Here is a 19,362-nt window from a genome sequence, read left to right as displayed (position 1 = left end):
AGACTGATGGTGAAGACAGAAAGAATGCACACATGTTAAGAACTCAGAACAGGTCCTGATTCCTAAGAGTTAGCTTTTGTGGATTCTTGTGTGGGATCCAGGTTTTCGGTTGAGTTTTGGAAAGGTTAGATTGCAGAATCTGCAATTTCTAGGTAATTGACGTGTTCTGCTGTATTTTTCTCTTCTCGGAATTCCTATCCCACTTACCATCTGTTTTATGCGATCTTACGCTTAATTACAATTCTCCAACTATTGTTCTCCCATTGTTTTCTGTGTGCTCTGCTTCTCGCTGACAGCATGGGTTGGCTCCCTGAATGAATGAATGACTCATACCTGATTTCATTTCACTAGGCCTTGAAATAGAGTTGCCCATGTGTCTGTCGCCCCCACCTGACTGTGAACTTTGCAATGCTTCACCTGTTTCATCATTGGGCACCTCCTGGCAGCACCTGGCATTGTTCCTGGCACCTAGTAGGTGTCAGGAAATGTTTGTCGAATTTAATTAAACTTAACTAGAGTGAAAACCCCCTGAAGGAAGGAAAGGCCCATACCTCTTTATTTCCTCTGCTTCCCTCCCTGTGCGTGTCCCAAGGCTGGGTAAATCAGAACTGACAGCTTTTCCCAAGTGAGGCTCTAAGATTCTGGCTCCTGTCCTGCTGATTATGAGGAGGTTAGGGAAATAATAGCAGAAATCACAATAATAGCAAATTCCTACCATATGCTAAGCATTTTCATATGCATTAGCTAGTTTTGTCCTGCAAAAATGTCTGCCAAGTATTAATATTATTCCCATTTAGCAAACTGGGGGACTGAGGCTCACAGTTTTGGTGACTTGCCCAAGCACGTGGAGGTGGTGGTGACCAAGCTGAGATTCAGACCCAGGTGTGCCTGATGGCCCAGTCCCTGCCCCTTGCGATGCCCCATGGTGTCTGGGAGCAAGGGTTTTGACAAACCAGCCAGGGGCAGTGGGTGAGGAGAGAAGAGAGGTTGAGTGGGTGGGAGGGGTGGCCAACAAAAAGAAGCCAACTTCCAGAAAGGATGGAAGGAAAGACTCCTGGCCACACATAGCTGTCCAGCTGCCCCCATCCAAGTGTATGGTACCATCCTCCCCAGCTGAAATTCCCACTCTGTTTTCAGTCTCTTCCAAATGCAAGTCAGATGATGTCACTGCTCTCACTGAAAACCTTCAGTGGCTCCCCATTGCTCTCAGGATAAAGAAGAAAAACCCATAACCTGTGCTTTAAAGATAAATCAGCCCTCTGGGGGCTAGGGCAGAGGAAAGGGGGAAAAGGCCCCAAAGTATAGCAGTTGCTGTTTTTTGTGATGTGAAGATACTCACTGTGACAAGTTACAAACAGTTAACTGCTGGTTCATAAAATTCCTGAAAATGTCACAACCTGCTCCAGCATGCCAGTTCAAGTCATAATCCCCCTGACAGCACGCCACATGCTCTGTGCCCTGCTCATATGCCCAGCCCCTCTGGGCACCACAGTCCCCCTGGCCTGCCCCGCTCTCTCCTGGCCAACCTACTGCCAGGCTCTGGCACAAAAATAATCCAGGAATGGTGGCACACACCTGTGGTCCCAGCTACTTGAGAGGCTGGGAATCTCAGGGCTTGTTAAAACTCAAGGTGTTAAAACTCAAAGCTCCTTCTACCTCCCACGCTGTCTCCCACCCACTCTTGTGACCTCAGATCACGGCAGCAATGTGGCTGCTTCAGCAGCGTCTGCCCAGAACTCCCAGGCTCGGGCAGAGTCCCCTCAACACACTGATGCCTCCGGGGACCTGATGCACTTCACACTTTGATCTGTGCCATCTCTTGATTCCTGTGTGTCTTCTACACTAAACTGTAAGCTCCAGGAGGGGAGGGCTCTTGTCTATATTCCCAGCAAGGACGTCTTCCTCACTGTAGTGGATGCCAATGGCACCCCCTGGAGTTTGGCAACACCTGCCCTCCCCCACCCCCGGCACCCAGCATGGACGTGGCCCATCTTAGGTCATCAGTGAACTCTTCCTGAATCTCCCAGTTGAGCCCTTGTCTTCCTGTGCTTCCTTTTGGGGCAGCTCCTCCCACCTCCATTGAAGTGGTGGCTGCTGACACACCAGCCCCCTTCAGCCGCTACCAAGCCCAGAACTTCACGCTGGTCTGCATCGTGTCTGGAGGAAAACCAGCACCCATGGTGAGTACCCCTGGAGTGCCCAGCTCCGTCCTATCTGCCAGACCACCCTGCTTTGGGGCTGGTCCAGCTGCAGGTGTCTCCACTGTGCGTGGAAAGGGAGTGGTTGGCCAGGGCTGACTCTGTCCCCATCTGCCTTGGTCTGATCCCGTTTACCCATTGGACTGGTCCAGGCATCCATGTGCCCCTGTTGCTACCCATCTCCCCGTGCCGAGAACCCCCACTCCTCCTGGAGACAAAGTCCTAGAACTCCACAGCAGGAGCAGCCTTTCGGGGAGCCCAAGACCCAGCATGCCTGACCCCAGTTATTGAGTCCCACGGAGACAAATGAAAGGGGGCCCCGAGAGGAAAAGGGGCTTGTCCCAAGTCACCATGGCACTCCTGACAGAGCTGGGTCTCAAGTCCGTGTCTCAAGCTCCAGGTTCACTGGCATTCCCAGGAGCCCACATGATCAGCAGGAAGCCCATCTGAAAGGAGGGACAGGATGGAAGGGCGAGAAGGAAGCAAGTAAGGGAGGGAAGAGAGAGGAAATTCCTTTTTGACCAACTTATTAGACCCAGCGTAGTTTCTTTGATATTTGTCAGTGCAGTTCACGAGATTTTTTATGACCTCTTGAAGGGGGTGGGGTAGGAGGTGCAGCGTCCAGAGAGCTGGGGTCCTGGCCCTGCTGTACTCACTGAGCAACCATGAGCAGGAAATGCCCCCTCCCCACTTCTGCCTCTGTTTCTGCAAGGACGTTTAGGGGGCTGGACAATATTTGTTTTTCAGCTTTTTTAGTAGCACCAGGACCCTTTTGGTCTAAATGATATACAGGGAAGCCTCATATATGTGACATTTAAAAGTGAAGAGAGGCCAAGTCACTCTCATTGCACCTGAAGCACCTCTTTAGAACCCGTAGGCTTCCATGAAACCCATTTGGAGAACGGGCTACGTACCCTTTCAATTTTGACATTTTATAATACTTTGGGTCTTGATCCTGTGAGTTTCACACAGTACTAGGATTTAGCAAGGTGTGGAGCTAGAGCAATGGGTACATAGGATTACAGTTCAAGACGGGAGCCAAATGGTTCCCCTCATTCCAGACCCAGTTGTCTCCCAGGCATGGTCCAATTGTGCGGCCTTGGGAATCTAGGCCAGCCCTGCCCTGGGACCTGGGGCAGGGTGGTAAATGGGTCTGTAGAGGTCCAGGACAGGGCAGTAAGCAGGTGCACAGAGACACAGGTGGGGCAGCGGGCAGGGTCACAGGGATGCAGAGATACAGGTGAGGCAGTGGGCAGGGATGCAGAGACACAGGTGGGGCAGCGGGCAAGGGCACAGAGACATAGGTGAGGCAGTGAGCAGGGGAGTAGAGACACAGGTGGGGCAGTGGGCAGAGGTGCAGAGTCACAGATGGGGCAATGAGCAGGGGCACAGAAGCACAGGTGGGGCAGTGGGCAGAGGTGCAGAGACACAGGTGGGGTGGTGGGCAGGGGAGTAGAGACACAGGTGAGGCGGTGGGTAGCGGTGCAGGGGCACAGGTGGGATTGTGGGCAGAGGAGTAGAGACACAGGTGGGGCACTGGGCAGGGGCACAGAGACACAGGTGGGGTGGTGGACAGAGGTGCAGAGACACAAGTGGGGTGCTGGGCAGGGGAACAGAGACAAGCCTCAGTCCCTAGGAAGTGGACCCAAAAAGGTAGCTTCAAAGCCAGTTGCTGAAAGCAGAAGCAGGACATGACCCCAGATTTTCCCCTTTGGAGGCCATAGACAGGTCCAGTCTCCCTAAAATCAGGAAAGCTGTTTTTTTCTCACAGAGAAAAAGTCCTTTCCTGAAAGGCACAAAGAAACGCTTTTCACAGCCCAGGGGCTGCAGGAAGACCCCTCCTACCCAGCCTGTCTGCCTGCCCCGACATTTGCGACACGGCAATAAAATATTCAGATATAGACATGCAAAAGAACCTCATCTCCCCAAATCCCAGGCATCTTATGTTTGCCTGAGACATCAGAACTTTAAAGTAATTCTTTGATATAAATTACAAACCTGCATTTAAAGCACTTTTCAAAAAGAAAAAAGGAAAGAAGAAAATAAATGGGGGAAAAAAACCCAACGCAGGCTATCATGTGCATAAGAGATTCTTTGTTGGCCTTACAAACTCCAACAAAAATCCTACATTTCATAACCCCATCCCCTCCCACCTCCTCCACCCCCCTGCAGTCCCTCCCTCCACACACTTTCCTTCCACTCCCCCACCTGTGTCCCAGAGAGCTGCATCCCACTCTTCCCTCTCCCGCCCCCTATCGATTTATTTATCTGATTTATTAAAAATACATCCAATCCCCTCAGGACTCTGGGCACATGTACCAAAATAAAAAGACAGCAAATTAAATTAAATGCCGCCTCACAAAACTTGAGTTCCCCATTAGCAGAGAAAGTGAGGAGATGTTTGCTCTCACCTCATCCCCGCACCTAGCTTCCTCCTACACATGCACCTGTTTTCTGCCTTCCATCTCCAAAACGCACACACAGAGATTCTTTCTTCCCTCATCCTCTCCCAACGTCTCACTTAATCCCCGGCGCCTTCCATTTTTCCCTTATCCCCAGGCCCTCCCTGAGTGGGCATGGACCACACCCTTGGACCCCAGGTGGTTGCCATGGTGTAGGCCAAAGTCCCCATTTCCCATGTGGTTCCACTGAGGCACCCAACAGCCCCATGAAGCAGGTGTCTTATTCTTCTCTTGACAAGTGAAGAAACTGAGGCTCAAAAAACCTCATCAGTTGGTAAATGATGGGATTGGGCTAAGCCTCTGCCCCGAGGGCCTGCATGTGTTCCCATTGTACCACACTGGCTCATAGTTCTTGGGGGGGTTGAAGGGAAAGGAGTGGGGTGAGGGCTACTGTCTAGACTACTATGCTCTGGAAGAACTGGCATCCTGTGCCCAGTTCATCAGAGAACCCACTGGGAGGTTGAAGTTAGTAGCACAAAATCATTTTCCCACACCCTCCTTACAATGGCAGGTTTATTTCAAACGAGATGGGGAACCAATCGACGCAGTGCCCCTATCAGAGCCACCAGCTGCGAGCTCCGGCCCCCTACAGGACAGCAGGCCCTTCCGCAGCCTTCTGCACCGTGACCTGGATGACACCAAGATGCAGAAGTCACTGTCCCTCCTGGACGCCGAGAACTGGGGTGGGCGACCCTACACGGAGCGCCCCTCCCGTGGCCTGACCCCAGATCCCAACATCCTCCTCCAGCCAACCACAGAGAACATACCAGAGACGGTCGTGAGCCGTGAGTTCCCCCGCTGGGTCCACAGCGCCGAGCCCACCTACTTCCTGCGCCACAGCCGCACCCCGAGCAGTGACGGCACTGTGGAAGTACGTGCCCTGCTCACCTGGACCCTCAACCCACAGATCGACAATGAGGCCCTCTTCAGCTGCGAGGTCAAGCACCCAGCTCTGTCGATGCCCATGCAGGCAGAGGTCACGCTGGGTAAGACTTGGTGGAGGCCCTTCTGGAGAGCCCTTGCAGACCTGGGTGTGGGGAGAGCCTTGGAATAGGGTTCCTGGGCTGAGGACAGCCATGGAGAGGGGGAGGAGATGGAGCAAACTGGAGTCAGGATGAGCACAAATGGTAGAGTCAGGTTCTTAGGGAGGTTTGCTGAGCTGGATTGGAGAAGATGGGAGGTACCCACAGGCCAAGGTAGTTTGCTGGGTTGAGCCAAGAACATGAGAGGTCAGAAGAGTTTGCTGGATAGGGTCAGGGACACAGGAGATCAGGGGAGGTCAGAGGAGTTCCTGGATTAGATCAGGAACATGGGAGGTCTGGGAGGTCTTCTGGAAGGGTCAGAAACAAGAGATTGAGGAGATTTGCTGGGTTGGGTCAGGAACATGAGAGGTTGGGGAAAAGCAAGGGAGTCACTGGGCTGGGTCAGCAACATGAGAGGTCAGGGAGTTTGCACAGTCCAGATAAAAAAGATGGAAAGTCAGAGAAATATGCCAGATTGGTGTTAAAAACAGGGGAGGTTTTCTAGGTCAAAAGTGGAACCAGGACGTTTGCTGGGTAAATAAAGTATACATGAGAGTCAGGTTTCTTCAGGAAGGGTTGCTGAGTCGAGTCAGAAGCATAGAAGGTCAGCGTGAAGACCAGGGGAGGTCAAGATTTTTCGAGTCAGCCTCAGGAGCACAAGAGATCAGGGGACATTTGTCGGGTCAAGGAGAGGAACCTTGAGGTCATGGCATGCTCAGGGGAGTTTTCTACATCACAGGTGGGAACATGGGAGGTGACAGGGAGATTTTCTGGATTGCATATGAGTCCATTGAGCTCAGAGGACAGTTGCTGCATAAGGGTTGCAAACCTGGGAGGTTGCAGGCTTGCTGGATCAGGTTCGGGAATTCTGAAAGTCATAGGAATTTTTGCCAGGTTGGGGTCAGGAACACATAGGACATGGAAGGATATCACTCCGGCTTACACTTTTAAGTACAATGAAAACCCTGTCATCTGTGGGTATGTGGGAGGCAGGCAAAGAGGACACTGGCTGCCCAGAGCCAGCTCAGCCCAAGAATCCAATCCCTGTCCATGATCTGCTCCTCTCCCCACAGAGCACCAACCCAGGGATCCCCAAAGCGGTTCCCTGGTAACTCACTCCCTTCCCCTTATACTGGTCCTCCCCACTGACTCAGGGCAGGGAAAGGGGAGATGTGGAATCTTCGCTGCTGAAAATATATAAGACTCATCTCCAGTTGTTTGTATGGACTGGGTGGGCGAGGGCAGGGTATGGGCACGATGACCTGTGCTTGTCCTTTCCCCTATGTCCTTTGAACCTTGATTTGCAGCCCCCAGCAGCTCCTCCCTGAGCCCGAGATGCCTGGGCTCATACTCCAAAACTCCTGTAGTGTTCAGGGGCTGCCTGGAGCAGTCCACAGCCTCTAACCCAGGCCACTCATGACCAAGGACTGAGAGCAGTAACTGACAAGAATTGGGACTGCAGCTTGTGTCAGGTGTTCTAGAGAGCTTCTGTTTCAGCTGGACCATCAGAAAACCCAACACCTCCTCAGTATCAAATACCAAAGAAAAGGATTTTGTACGGATAGTATGTACTATGTGCCAGGAACATCTGCAAGGATTCTCATCCGGTCCTCACAAGCACAGGTTGGCTGTGTAGTCCCATTTTGCATATGAGCAAAACTGAGGCTCAAGTTGGTAGAGTCCTTTGCCAAGTCATTAACTTTGTATGTAGCAGCGTTGAAATTTCAAGCCAAGTTTATTGGTGCCTTCTTCACTCACTACCATGCCAACCACTGAACTCACCAGCCCCAGGATGTGGTGTCTTGACTGGTTATGGGACTGGTTCCCTGAAGACCCATTACAATGGCCCTTAGATTTTCTCTCTCTCTCTCTCTCTTTTTTTTTTTTTGACAGAGTCTAGCTCTGTTGCACCCAGGCTGGAGTGCAGTGGGTGACCTTGGCTCACTGCAACCTCAGCCTCCCAGGTTCAAGCGATTCTCCCGCCTCAGTCTCTCAAGTAGCTGGGATTACAGGTGCCTTCCACCACATCCTGCTAATTTTTTTTTTTTAAATAGAGGTGGGGTTTCACCATATCGGCCAGGCTGGTCTCAAACTCCCAACCTCAGGTGATCCACCTGCCTCGGCCTCCAAAGTGCTGGGGTTACAGGCGTGAGCCACCGCACCCAGCAGCCCTTTGATTTTCACAGGCCACCTGCCCATACAGAAACTAACAATAAAGGCTAACATTTAGTGAGCACCTACTATATGCCACAGACTGTGGCTTCTCTTATATTAACCCAGTAAGACAGGCACCATTATTATCCCATGTCACAGAGGAGGAAGCTGAGGCTCAGGGAGGTTAAGTTGCCCAAGGTGAGTGGGGGAGAATTCAAAGGCTCCAGAGTCTGCTCTAAGCCTCTCACTCTGCCTCCTCATGGCGTCCCTCTGTCACAGGTGCCCACTTCCTGGGTTCTCTTTGTTCATCATTCCATAAAGATATCACAAGCAGGGCCAGGCACAGTGTCTCATGCCTGTGATCCTAACACTTTGGGAGGCCAAGGCGGGTGGATCATGAGGTCAGGAGTTCAAGACTAGCCTGACTAACGTGGTGAAACCCCATCTCTACTAAAAAAAAAAAATACAAAAATTAGCTGGGCTTGGTGGTGTGTGCCTATAATCCCAGCTACTCAGGAGGCTGAGACAGGAGAATCACTTGAACCCAGGAGGCAGAGGCTGCAGTGAGCCGAGATTGCACCACTGCACTCCAGCCTAGGTGACAGAGTGAGACTTCATCTCAAAAAAAAAAAAGTGGGGGGGAAAAAGATATTACAAGCATCACTTAAGGCCAGGCCCTGTACTAAGTGCTGGAATCTTCTCAACCCAGAGCCTGCTCTGACCCCTCTCTTGGTCCTTCTACCTTGCCAGCCCTTCACTCCTCTCTCTGGACCCTCCATCCTTCCACGGCCTCTTCCTCCCCCGACAGAGCAGCCTCCACCCTTCACCTGGTTGCTTCATTTATGAAAGCCCCCTCCTGCCCCTCTTGTGGAAGCTCTGGCTTCCAGCGGGGTGGCACCCTTGCCCCACCCCACCAAGAATAAGGAGGAGAAAGATGAAAGGCCAGATACAGACTTCAAGGCAGCTGGTGAAAAGTGAGCTTGTAGCTGACATCTTCTAGTGATGGGAGGGGGTGTGCCTCTGCTGGCCTGTGTGACCCCTATCAACAGCACCCCAAACCACATTAAAGCACTTGCCTGCTCTGTCCTGGATCCCAGGCCCTCCCTTAACTGGAGCCACCTCTGTGGGCACCCCCACTCCTTATCATCAGAGCAAGGGAAAGAAGGGCCCACTCATAAGCAGTGGGCCTGGACAGGCAGGTCTGCACACACCGGGGGATTTGGGGCATGGGGGACACAGCAGGGCCACCAAGATGAAGGGCCCTAATTGAGTGGGTGAGTAAAGAGACACCTGGGCTGACTTCCTAGCCTCCCTCGACTGCTGAGTGAGAATTCAGACTTCTTAACGTCTCTGAGTCTCAGTTTTCTGACCTGATGAAGGGGGTGAATAGTAACTGCACAAATGTTTTGAGCACCTACTCAGAGCCAGGCTCTCTGCAGGATGCTTTCCTCACCAGGTCTCCTTTAAACCTGCAGTGAACTTGTGAGGCCGCTGAGAGTTGCTATCATATTACTCCCATCTGAGAGGTGAGGGACTCAGGTTTAGAGTAACCTTTCTTAGGTCAGCCAGCCAAGGCTGTCCGGCCCCAGATCTCACATTCTTAACCACTGTGCTCTACAGCCCACCTGTCAGGGCTGTGGTAAGGCGTCACTGAGCCAGGGGATATGACCAGTGGAATGTGCCATGAGCCAAAGAGTCGTGAGTGTATGCACCTTGCACTATCAGGGCACCCTGCACTCTGGGTGAGACAGTGGGACGGATTAGATGACCTCAGAGCACAAAATCCAATCATTCGACAAGGATTTTGAAGATCAGGCCAACGAGGGTGGGGCGTGTCTCCCTGCAATGAGCCTTCGCTCCTCCTCTTCCCTTGCAGGGATGCCCTCCCCAGCTGAAATGCCACCCCTCCAGGAAGATTTCTCTGACCCTCCCCCAACCCTTTGAGCTGTTTGTGCCTCTTCTGAGTTCTTGTCTCACCAGATTTGTACCTTTCTTGTAATCTGGACCACAGATGCCTGAGCGTCCTGGCACCCATCTCACTAAATGGCAACCATGTCCTTCCCATTGATCAAACCAGAAGCCTTGCAGACCCCTCACCTTTTCCACTCTTCCCTCCTATCCCACATGCAAACCATCATTAAGCCCTGGCAGCTCAACTTCAGAATATATCCCAAATCTGCCACTCCTCACGGTCTCCTCTCCAAATACCCAACCCAAGCACCATCAATTCAAGCCCGGGTTATTAGAGTAGCCTTCAAACTGGTCGTTCTGCTTCTACTTTCACCCTATCCTATTTCCCACCCCAATTGATCTACTTAAAATATAAATCAGATCATGACACCCGCCCAAAACCTTCCTGTGGTAGACAAATAGATTGACAAAACAGGATAGAGTCCAGAAATAGACCCACATACACAGAGTTCATTGATTTTTGCCAAAGACCCCCAAGGAGGTTCAATCAGGAAAGAGAACTTCTCTTAAAAAATGACCCTGAAACAAATGAATAAGCATAAGGAAAAATTAAACCTGGACCCCTGCCTCGCACACACACAAAAATTAATTTGAAATGAATCATAGATTTAAAAGTAAAAGTCAGCATCGTGAAGCCTCTAGAACAAAACATAGCCTTTGTGATATTGGTGTAACAAAGATTTCTTAAAGTGGTCACAAAATAAAAACTAAATAAAAACTAAATGATAAATTGAAATTTGGTAAATTGGACTTAATCAAAAGTTAAATCTTCTGCTCTTACAAAGATATCCTTGAGAAAAAAGAAAAGCAAACTATAGAATGAGAGAAAATACTCTCAATACATATATCTGACAAAGGATTTGCAACAAGAATATATAAAGAACTATGACAAATCAATAATGAAAGACTACCCAATTTTTTAAAAAAGAAAATATACAAATTGCTAATAAACATGTAAAAACATACACTACATTATTAGTTATTAGAGAAATGAAGATTCCAACCTCCATGAGATACCATTTCCCATCTATTAGACTGGCTAAAATTTTAAAAACTGACAATACCAGATGTTGACAAGAAGGTAGAACAATCAGAATTCTCATGCTTTGCTGACTGGAGAATAAAATGGTACTACTACTTTGAAAAACTGGCAGTTTCTTACAAAGATAAAAATATTTCTGCTCTTATGACCCAACGATTTCACTCCTAGGTATTTACCCAATTGAAATGAAAACATATGTCCACAGCAGCTTTATTCATGGCAACAGCAAAAACAACAGAACTGTAAATAATCTAAATGTCCATAATTAGAAAAATGAATAAACGTATTTGTAGTATATTCATATAACAAAATACTTTTTATCAATACAAATGAATGAACTCATGATACCTGCATTAGCATGGATGGCGCTCAAAAACATGTTGATCAGGCTGGGCACGGTGGCTTACACTTGCAATCTCAGAACTTTGGGAGGCCAAGGCAGGTGGATCACTTGAGGCCGGGAGTTTGAGACCAGCCTGGCCAACATGGTGAAACCTCGGCTCTACTGAAAATACAAAAATTAGCTGGGTATGGTAGCTCATGCCTGTAGGCCCAACTACTTGGGAGGCTGAGGCAGGAGAATCCCTTGAACCTGGGAGGTGGAGGTTGCAGTGAGCTGAGATTGCACCACTGCACTCCAGCCTAGGCAATAGAGTAAGACTCCATTTCAAAAAAAAAAATGTTGATCAAAAGAAGCCAGATGACAGAGTACTCACTGTGTGAGTCCATTTGTTTGAAATTCTAGAACAAAAAATAAATACCCATTGATAGAAATGGGAACAGTGTTGGCCTATGAAGAATGGAAATTGACTGGAAGGAGGCCTCTGCTCGAGTCCTCTACTCAGAGGGTCCTTCCTTGAACACTCTATCTAAAGCAGCCTCTTCCTCCTGGTTCCTTCCACCCCTTCTCTTGCTTTGTTTTCTTACATAACTCATTTCCACCTACAAGTATATTCTATATTTGCTTATTGTCTGAATCGCCCACAAGGTAGGAATTAAGATTTGGTTTTAGATGTAATGGCAGTCAGGTGAACTGGCTTGAACAATTCATTCTTCATATATTTTTTAACTGTGATAAAATTTACATATTGGGAAATGCAGGTCCTTCAGTGCACAATTTGACAGATTTTAATAAATGTGAATGCTGGTGTAACCACCATCTCAATCAAACTCTGGGCATTCCCATCACCCACTAGAATTTAAATGGCACATGGGCAGGGTCTTTATCCGCCTAGTTCGCAGAGTACAGGGCTCAGAACAACCCCAACATAGTTCTTAATAAACAACTGTTTAATAGTTAATTAATTAATGCTTTTCTAGGTTGTTGAGAAGATTAAGTAAGGCAGTGCATACAAAGTGCTTATAGTGACAGGCAGAGGAAATATTCAGGAAATATAAGCCACTGTTATTATTCATCGTAGTATCCCCAGCAGTGACCGGGGATAGTGACCACCACAAATTAGGTGTACAATACAGAATTAGATGGATAGAGCAAATGAAGAAATGGATGGGTAAGCAAATTGGTAGGTTTATGGGTAGGCATGTGGATGGATTGTTGGATGTTTGAATAGATGAATGAATAAAATGAATGCTTGGATGGATGGAAGGATGGATGGATGGATGGATGGATGGATGGATGGATGGATGGATGGATGTTTTGATGGATGGATGGATATTTGGATGGATGTTTGGAGGGATGGATGAATGGGTGGATGTTTGGATGGATGGATAGATGGATGGATGGATGGATGGATGGATGTTTGGATGGGTGGATGGAGGGATGGATGGATGAGTGTTTAGATGGATGAATGTTTGGATGGATGGATGAATGGATGTTTGGATAGATGTTTGGAGGGATGGATGAATAGATGGATGTTTGGATGGATGGATATTTGGATGGATGGATGGATGGATGGATGGGTAGATGGATGGATGGATGAGTGGGTGAATGGGTGAATGATTGTCTTAGAAAGCATCCAGAATTCCTAGGGGAAACCTAGAGGAGCTTCTCCTTGAGATTCCACAGTACTATCCTTGCATCAGGATGCTCAGGAGAGGTAAGGGAGGCAACTTATATGTCCAGGATCTTTTTCATTCCCTGAGCAGATAGACATCACTTTACATTTCACATTGCAGTCTTATCTCCCTCCTCCATTGTCATTTTCAGAGTATTTCCTCAAGCAGGGTGGTAGCCTATTCTCCCCATTTACAAGTTAGAAAACTGAAGCCCAACAAGTTGAAATGACTCATCCAAGTCATGCAGCCAGAAAGTAGAGGGCTAGGTGTCAATCCTGGGTCTCTGGACTCCTGCTCTTTCTCTACGTCCAGGACTTGAGAGGCAGGAAAGTCCGGAGACTAAGAGCATTCCTTTCGGGCACTCTCAGCCATTGTGGTCTAGAAGCAGGCAAGTGGGGCCAGGTTTTGATTGTCTGGAGCTGCTAATGGGCCAGGCTCTGAGTGTCAGGAGCCTGAGGGTGGAAGGAGTGAGGAGGCTGACAGCAGCTGGCTTGGCTTCCAGAAGCAACATCTCAACACAGCAGTAAAAGAGGGAGTCAGGGACCATCTGCTGCAAACGCACTTGTCTAGTGGCAGCTGCCAGGATAGAGCTTGAAAGCAGCGAGGGAGGACCAGACCCCTCTTCTGCCCACCCTCTGTGCCCCTCAGGATCAGATGCACACAGGAGCCCAGGAGCCAGGGTGCCCTGGGTGGAAGAAGGCACCCATCTCTGCCCCACCTCCACCCCTGGGCTCTGAGCCTCCCTCTGAAGCCCTATGTGCCATCACGTCTTGTTACTGGTACTTCCTATAGCATGACCTTGGACAAGCCACTGCCCCCCTGGAGGGCCAGTTCTATGACCTGCACAATGGGTTTTGTGATAACCTGCCTCGTAAGTACCAGAATGGTGTGACTGTCCTAAAATGCCTAAAATGGAGTCTAGCGCATGTTTGACACCTGAGAAAAGTTGGTTCCTTCTTCCCTTAGAACCAGCAGGCCCAGGCCCAGGCCTGAAGGAGTAAGGCAAGCCTTTTAGAAAGCAGGGCAGTGAGGAATCTAACCTAGAAGGGAAAGGTGTCTGCCCCTGCCCTCCAGGGCGCTAGCCTTCTCCAGGACCGGGATGCCCTTCAGCGCCCTCTCCTGGCTGCAGCCAACAATGCCGCCCCCGCAGCACCTGAAGAGCCTCCAAGATGACCCAGGGGCAGACTGCCCCAGGCCTGGTTTCCCATCTGCAAAACGATGTCTACAGCACTTGAGAGTTCATTTAAAAACCCAGAAACTTACTTGGGCTCCCTGAGCCTTCATTTCCTTATGGCGACAATCTCAAAGGCTGGAAGACTAAATGAGCTTATGCATATGGCACTTCATGTAGGTCCTGGCTCTTAGGACTCGCTAAACAAATGTTAGCCATCAAACCTGCCACTGCCTGATGTTCCTAACGGCCCCGCGTGTTAGGCAAGGGGTATCATTGTTCCCATGGTGCACTTGGGAATGCGAAGGGGAGCCACTCATCCAAGGGCGCAAAGAACAGATTAGAACTCAGCTCGCAGGTATCCCAGGCCAGTAGCCCTTCCACACGACTGGCTGGCAGATGCAGCTGTAGAACCAGCCCTTCCCTTCCCAGCGATTCCCTCTCCTTGGTGCAAGCCCTGCTCTTCCCAGGGATGCTTCCCTAGACCCATGTGGCATTTCAGATGTCTTGCTTATGGTTTAATTAATAGTCCTTTGATTTCATTCTCAGAGAATGAAATTGGCAGTGCCAGGGAGACCACCCACATCTGCCAACTGCTCTGATTTCCGTTCTAAGAGCTTTGCGTCAGAAAGAGAGGTCCGGGGACCAGCAAGGAAAGGTGGGGGTAATCCCAGGGCAGCCCCAGGGCCTCAGGACAAAACTTTTCCACCCTTAGAAGATGTTTACACAGAGTAGCACAAAGTGTAGAGTACCAAACAAAACCCTCACCCCTTCCTCCGGCCCTGGAAACTCAATGGGATCTGTCTCCCAACCCCCTTCCCTCCCTGACCTGCCTCTGTCCCATGCCCTGGCTGTTCCCTGTGCCTGGAATATGCCTCATGAGCTTCACAGCTCAGCTTAAATGTCACCTCCTTGGAAGAGGCACCCTGACCACTATCTGAGGATTTCAGCCACCAATTCTGAGCCCCCTCCCTTGGTCTAGTGATCTGCATGGAGCACTGTCACTCTCATCCTGTTTTGCATATGTGTTTGTTTGCTTATGAACTCTCACCCCTACTGAAGTGGGAGCTCCATGTCAGCAGGCACTGGGTCTTGTTCACCACCATATCCTCAGCTCTGCTCCAAATGGCTGGCTCCATAATTACTGTTGAGTGAGTGAGTGAGTGAATGAATGAATCTGGGGAAAAGAGTGCTGGCGAGAAGGTCAGGAAACATGGTTAACTGGCTCTGTGAGTGACCTTGGATAAGCCTCTACATTATCCGTGGAGCTCTGTTTCTCAGCTGAAATGAAGGGAACAGACCCAATGATCCCGAGTGGCTCCTCCATCCCTGATATTCTCAGGCGTCGTTCAGAGGATAGCCATGCCTTTGGGCATCTTGGCTTTCAAGCTCAGAGATATAAAGGGACTGAATAAGAGGTGATACAAGAAAGTGAGGAAGAGAGGCAGGGAGGCTGTGCACAAGGAAGGAGGTGGTCTTTCTTCCCACACCATGTCCACCCCTACTCAGAGGTTCTAGAAAAATCCCAGTGGGAAGATTAACCTGTTAGAAAGAGCACTGACTCAGGAGTAGGAGACCCGCACCTTGATCTTGGCTCTCCTCAAGGTGTGACCTTTGGCAAATCACTTCATGACCCTCTGAGGCCCAGTTAACTCAACTGGACAATGGGGCTGATGACACCAGAAACGCACCTCCCAAGGGGGTAGCGTGGGTGGGAGTTGGGGGTACCTCAAGTCTGGCTGCTGGTGCAGGCTGCTCCCCCTCAGCAGCCTAGTAGCACGTGCCCCAGGTACGTTTCCCTCCCTGACCCCACTGTCCACTGGGCCTCTCTGATCTTGTCCCTCATGGCACTGGCTTATACTTGTCTGTTGTTTGTCTTTCTTCCCCACTGATGTGTGAACCCCCCAAGGGCAGGAATCGTGTCCTATATACACCCTTGACTCCCCAGGTCCTAGAGAGCATCTGATTCATTGCATGGGCTTAGGGAATATGTCTGAATGAATGCAGCTGTGAATGAGTGAATGAATGAATGAGCACACTGAGCTTCTCACAGAAGCAGCTGATCCCAAGGATGTTGATTGCTAGACTAGAACTTTCTCTTCCATGTACCCTGTCCCTCCTTTCCTTACTCTCTCTGACCTGGCCTTTCTCTCCCTACAGTTGCCCCCAAAGGACCCAAAATTGTGATGACGCCCAGCAGAGCCCGGGTAGGGGACACAGTGAGGATTCTGGTCCATGGGTTTCAGGTCAGCCTCTCTCTGAGCATCTGGGAGGGTGGTAGGAGGTGGTAGAGGCACCGACCCAGCACCAGCATTCCTGGCAGTCCTCTCTAACACTCTTCCTTCGATCCCCAGCCACATCCAGTGGGTTTCAGTTTCCCAATGTGTAATTGGGAGAATCGGCTCCCATGAGGAATGGCAAAGAGGTGCATGCATGTTTCACACTTTCTAGAACTCAGAGTAAATCTAGCTCTTCAACGAGACATTCTCTTAAGTCCCAGACTCCTCCTCCTCCTGGAGTTCAGGGCAGCCACTCCTAACCCATCAGATGAGAATGCTGTGCCAGCCCTGGCCAGGCAGCCCCTGACCCCTTGCTGCTCTGGCAGAATGGGCCCTCCTGTGACCCACCTCTCCCCTGATCTGGCCAACAGAACGAAGTCTTCCCGGAGCCCATGTTCACGTGGACGCGGGTTGGGAGCCGCCTCCTGGATGGCAGCGCTGAGTTCAACGGGAAGGAGCTGGTGCTGGAGCGGGTTCCCGCCGAGCTCAATGGCTCCATGTATCGCTGCACCGCCCAGAACCCACTGGGCTCCACCGACACGCACACCCGGCTCATCGTGTTTGGTATGGCGCGCTCAACTGGGGACTGGGAGAACAACCACAGGGGCGGGTCCTGGCTGGGAGGTTTCCCCAGGAGGAAGAAGCAGTAGGGGCCTAAAATTTTGGGCCTAAATCCCCCAAATTTGCCCTGAGAGGGTGCACCACTGGGAGGCAGGGTCGCTCAGTGGTTACAACTATAAATCAGCTTCGGACTCAGAAAGAACCTTAGGCAAACTGCTTAACCTCTCTCACTTTCTCCATCTGCAAAATGGGGCTGATACTATCCAGCTCCCCTGAAGGTTGTGTGGCTGCACTGAGACAGTGCATGTGATACCTCACAGCAGGTGCTGGGTAAAGGGCCATTCCTTCCCTGAGCTCTGACTGCCATCCACCCTTTGGTTCTCTTTCTGTTTCTTTCCAACAGAAAACCCAAATATCCCAAGAGGAACGGAGGATTCTAATGGTAAGTCTCTACCCTCAGGATTTTTTGCTTAAAAGGGAGTGGCTTTTGAGGTGCCAGAAAGCTCTGGTACCCCAAACTTCCCATATGCACACCCTTGCCACTCCCTGACACCTCAGGCAGGTCATTGCCCTCTAGTAGGGCAGAGTCAGGGTCCAAAGTGGGCAGAGGTGGGTACTGAGCAATAAAAAGGGACTCAGCCTGCCAAAGCAGCCAGCTGAGATTTCCGGGGCCAACTCTGCCCCATCTCACCATCCATGGCATCTCTGGCCCTCTTAGCTCAGAGCTGAATCTCACTGTCCATGGCATCTCTAGCTTTCTTAGCTCAGAGCTTGGCTGCCCTGACCTCAGAAGGGTGTGTCCAGCCTCGACTGTGGGGCTGCGTTCTGAGACTCCAGACCACTCCGTAGGGTGGTTGGGAGCATCAACGGATGTCTCAGTGCAGGCCCTTTATACTGTCCTCCCTGGGCATCCCCCAACCTGCTCTAGCCTGAGCACCACCCCAAGGGGCCCAGACGCTGCTCCCAGGCCTGCCACACCCCCTCCTACATGGAGCCAATCTCACAGTTCACAATGGAGGCTCCCACTCTTGGTCCTCACTGCAGCATCCTCATGGCCTCTAGGAAATCTGACCGCAGCCCAGCAAGCCTAGTGGTAGGGGAGGAGATCATGGACAGTTAGGTGGCCAGGTGGCAGAGCTGGGCTTCGAACCCAGTTTGTCCTGATGCTGAAATCCAGCGTCTTTGCTGGGGACCTGGAGGCTCTGCTGTTCTGGAACGGGGTTGGGTCTGCAGGCTCTGACCCTTTCCCTGCCTCCTGGCACAGGTACGGGGTTGGGTCTGCAGGCTCTGACCCTTTCCCTGATTCCTGGCACAGGTTCCACTGGCCGCACTGGCGCCCGGCTCACCTTGGTGCTCGCCCTGACAGTGATTCTGGAGCTGACGTGAAGGCACCCGCCCCGGCCACTCCATCAGGCACTGACATCTCCGCGACCGGTTTTCATTTCTTTTCTAAACTATTTCCAGTCTTGTTCTTAGTCTCTTTCCATCTGTGTCTTGGCTTCTTCAGTCGGTTTAATTAAAACAAACAGAACAATTTTCCCCACCTCGTTTTGTGGCTCTGCATTCTTTATCTGTTCAGTAGCAGCAACTGGGCCCCTCCTCCTGGCATTCAGCATTGGGACAGGCACTGAGAGGGGAATGGCAAGGGAAATGGAAGGCATGCTCTTCCCAAATGAACAGTGGACATGGAGCTCACTATCTCACTCAAGTCCTAGCATCCAGGCATGGAATGTGGCCAGAGACGAGAAATCCAAATTCCTCAGGGCTAAGTATAATAGTCAGCTATTGATACAATAATGCTGCATAACAAACCAACCAAAACCTCAGTGGCATGCAACAACAAGCACTTGTAACTATGTTAATGTTCAGGCTAAAGTGGTTCAGCTGATCTAATCTGGGCTCAGCTGGGCAGTCCTGCTTCAGGCAGCAGGTCAATTGGGCTGGACTCCAAGCTGTGGGTTGGGTTCGGGCCTCCTCCAGGGGTTGGTTTGCTCCATGGGTGTTTGTCTGGGGCCCACACTAAAGAAGTGACTACCTGACATTTGATCCTCTTATGGTAGACCACCAAAGCTCAAGAAGAAACTCAAACCATTCAAGTATGTTTAAGGCCTCTGCCTGTGTCATGTCCATGAACACTCCTTTAGCCAAAGCAAGTCACATGGCCAAGGCTGACATCAGTCAAGGTCACATGTATGTCAGTGGTACAGGTTTCTCAGAACTTTCTACTCAACCATTACAAATTCATCACGCCATTCAGCTATTAACTCAGAGAGAAGGGCCGAGAGTCTTTGGAGAGGGGTGGGTTTGGCCTCTCTGAGCCATGGTCAAGACTTGGGATTCACCAAGAAGAGCCCATGGAAGATTGTAAGCAGTCTGGATAGGGTAGGTCCTACTGCAGTAACATATTGAGCCCAGAGACTTACTGCCTTAACACAGTTGATGTGGTTTGGACCTGTGTCCCCACGATGTCTCATAGTGAAATGTAA

General features: G+C 50.4%; 1 protein-coding gene across 5 annotated transcripts in view; it reads left to right on the top strand.

Annotated features, from left to right (window-relative positions):
• Positions 1 to 18,419, top strand: part of IGSF21 (immunoglobin superfamily member 21) — a 271,595-nt gene extending 253,176 nt beyond the window's left edge. For all 5 annotated transcript variants that reach the window (XM_031002237.3, XM_055354358.2, XM_004024773.5 and 2 more), the window contains exons 5-10: positions 2,065 to 2,180; positions 5,172 to 5,646; positions 16,197 to 16,282; positions 16,687 to 16,879; positions 17,280 to 17,318; positions 18,192 to 18,419. In XM_031002237.3, the coding sequence (XP_030858097.3) occupies positions 2,065 to 2,180; positions 5,172 to 5,646; positions 16,197 to 16,282; positions 16,687 to 16,879; positions 17,280 to 17,318; positions 18,192 to 18,262 (980 nt within the window). In that variant the 3' untranslated portion in view covers positions 18,263 to 18,419. The remainder of the gene's footprint in view (positions 1 to 2,064; positions 2,181 to 5,171; positions 5,647 to 16,196; positions 16,283 to 16,686; positions 16,880 to 17,279; positions 17,319 to 18,191) is intronic.
• Positions 18,420 to 19,362: the final 943 nt, after the last annotated feature.

This window comes from Gorilla gorilla, chromosome 1, assembly GCF_029281585.2.
Source record: "Gorilla gorilla gorilla isolate KB3781 chromosome 1, NHGRI_mGorGor1-v2.1_pri, whole genome shotgun sequence".
Taxonomy (NCBI): Eukaryota; Metazoa; Chordata; class Mammalia; order Primates; family Hominidae; genus Gorilla; species Gorilla gorilla.
Note: the sequence above shows the minus strand (reverse complement) of the source record. Positions and strands in the feature narration are given on the sequence as shown.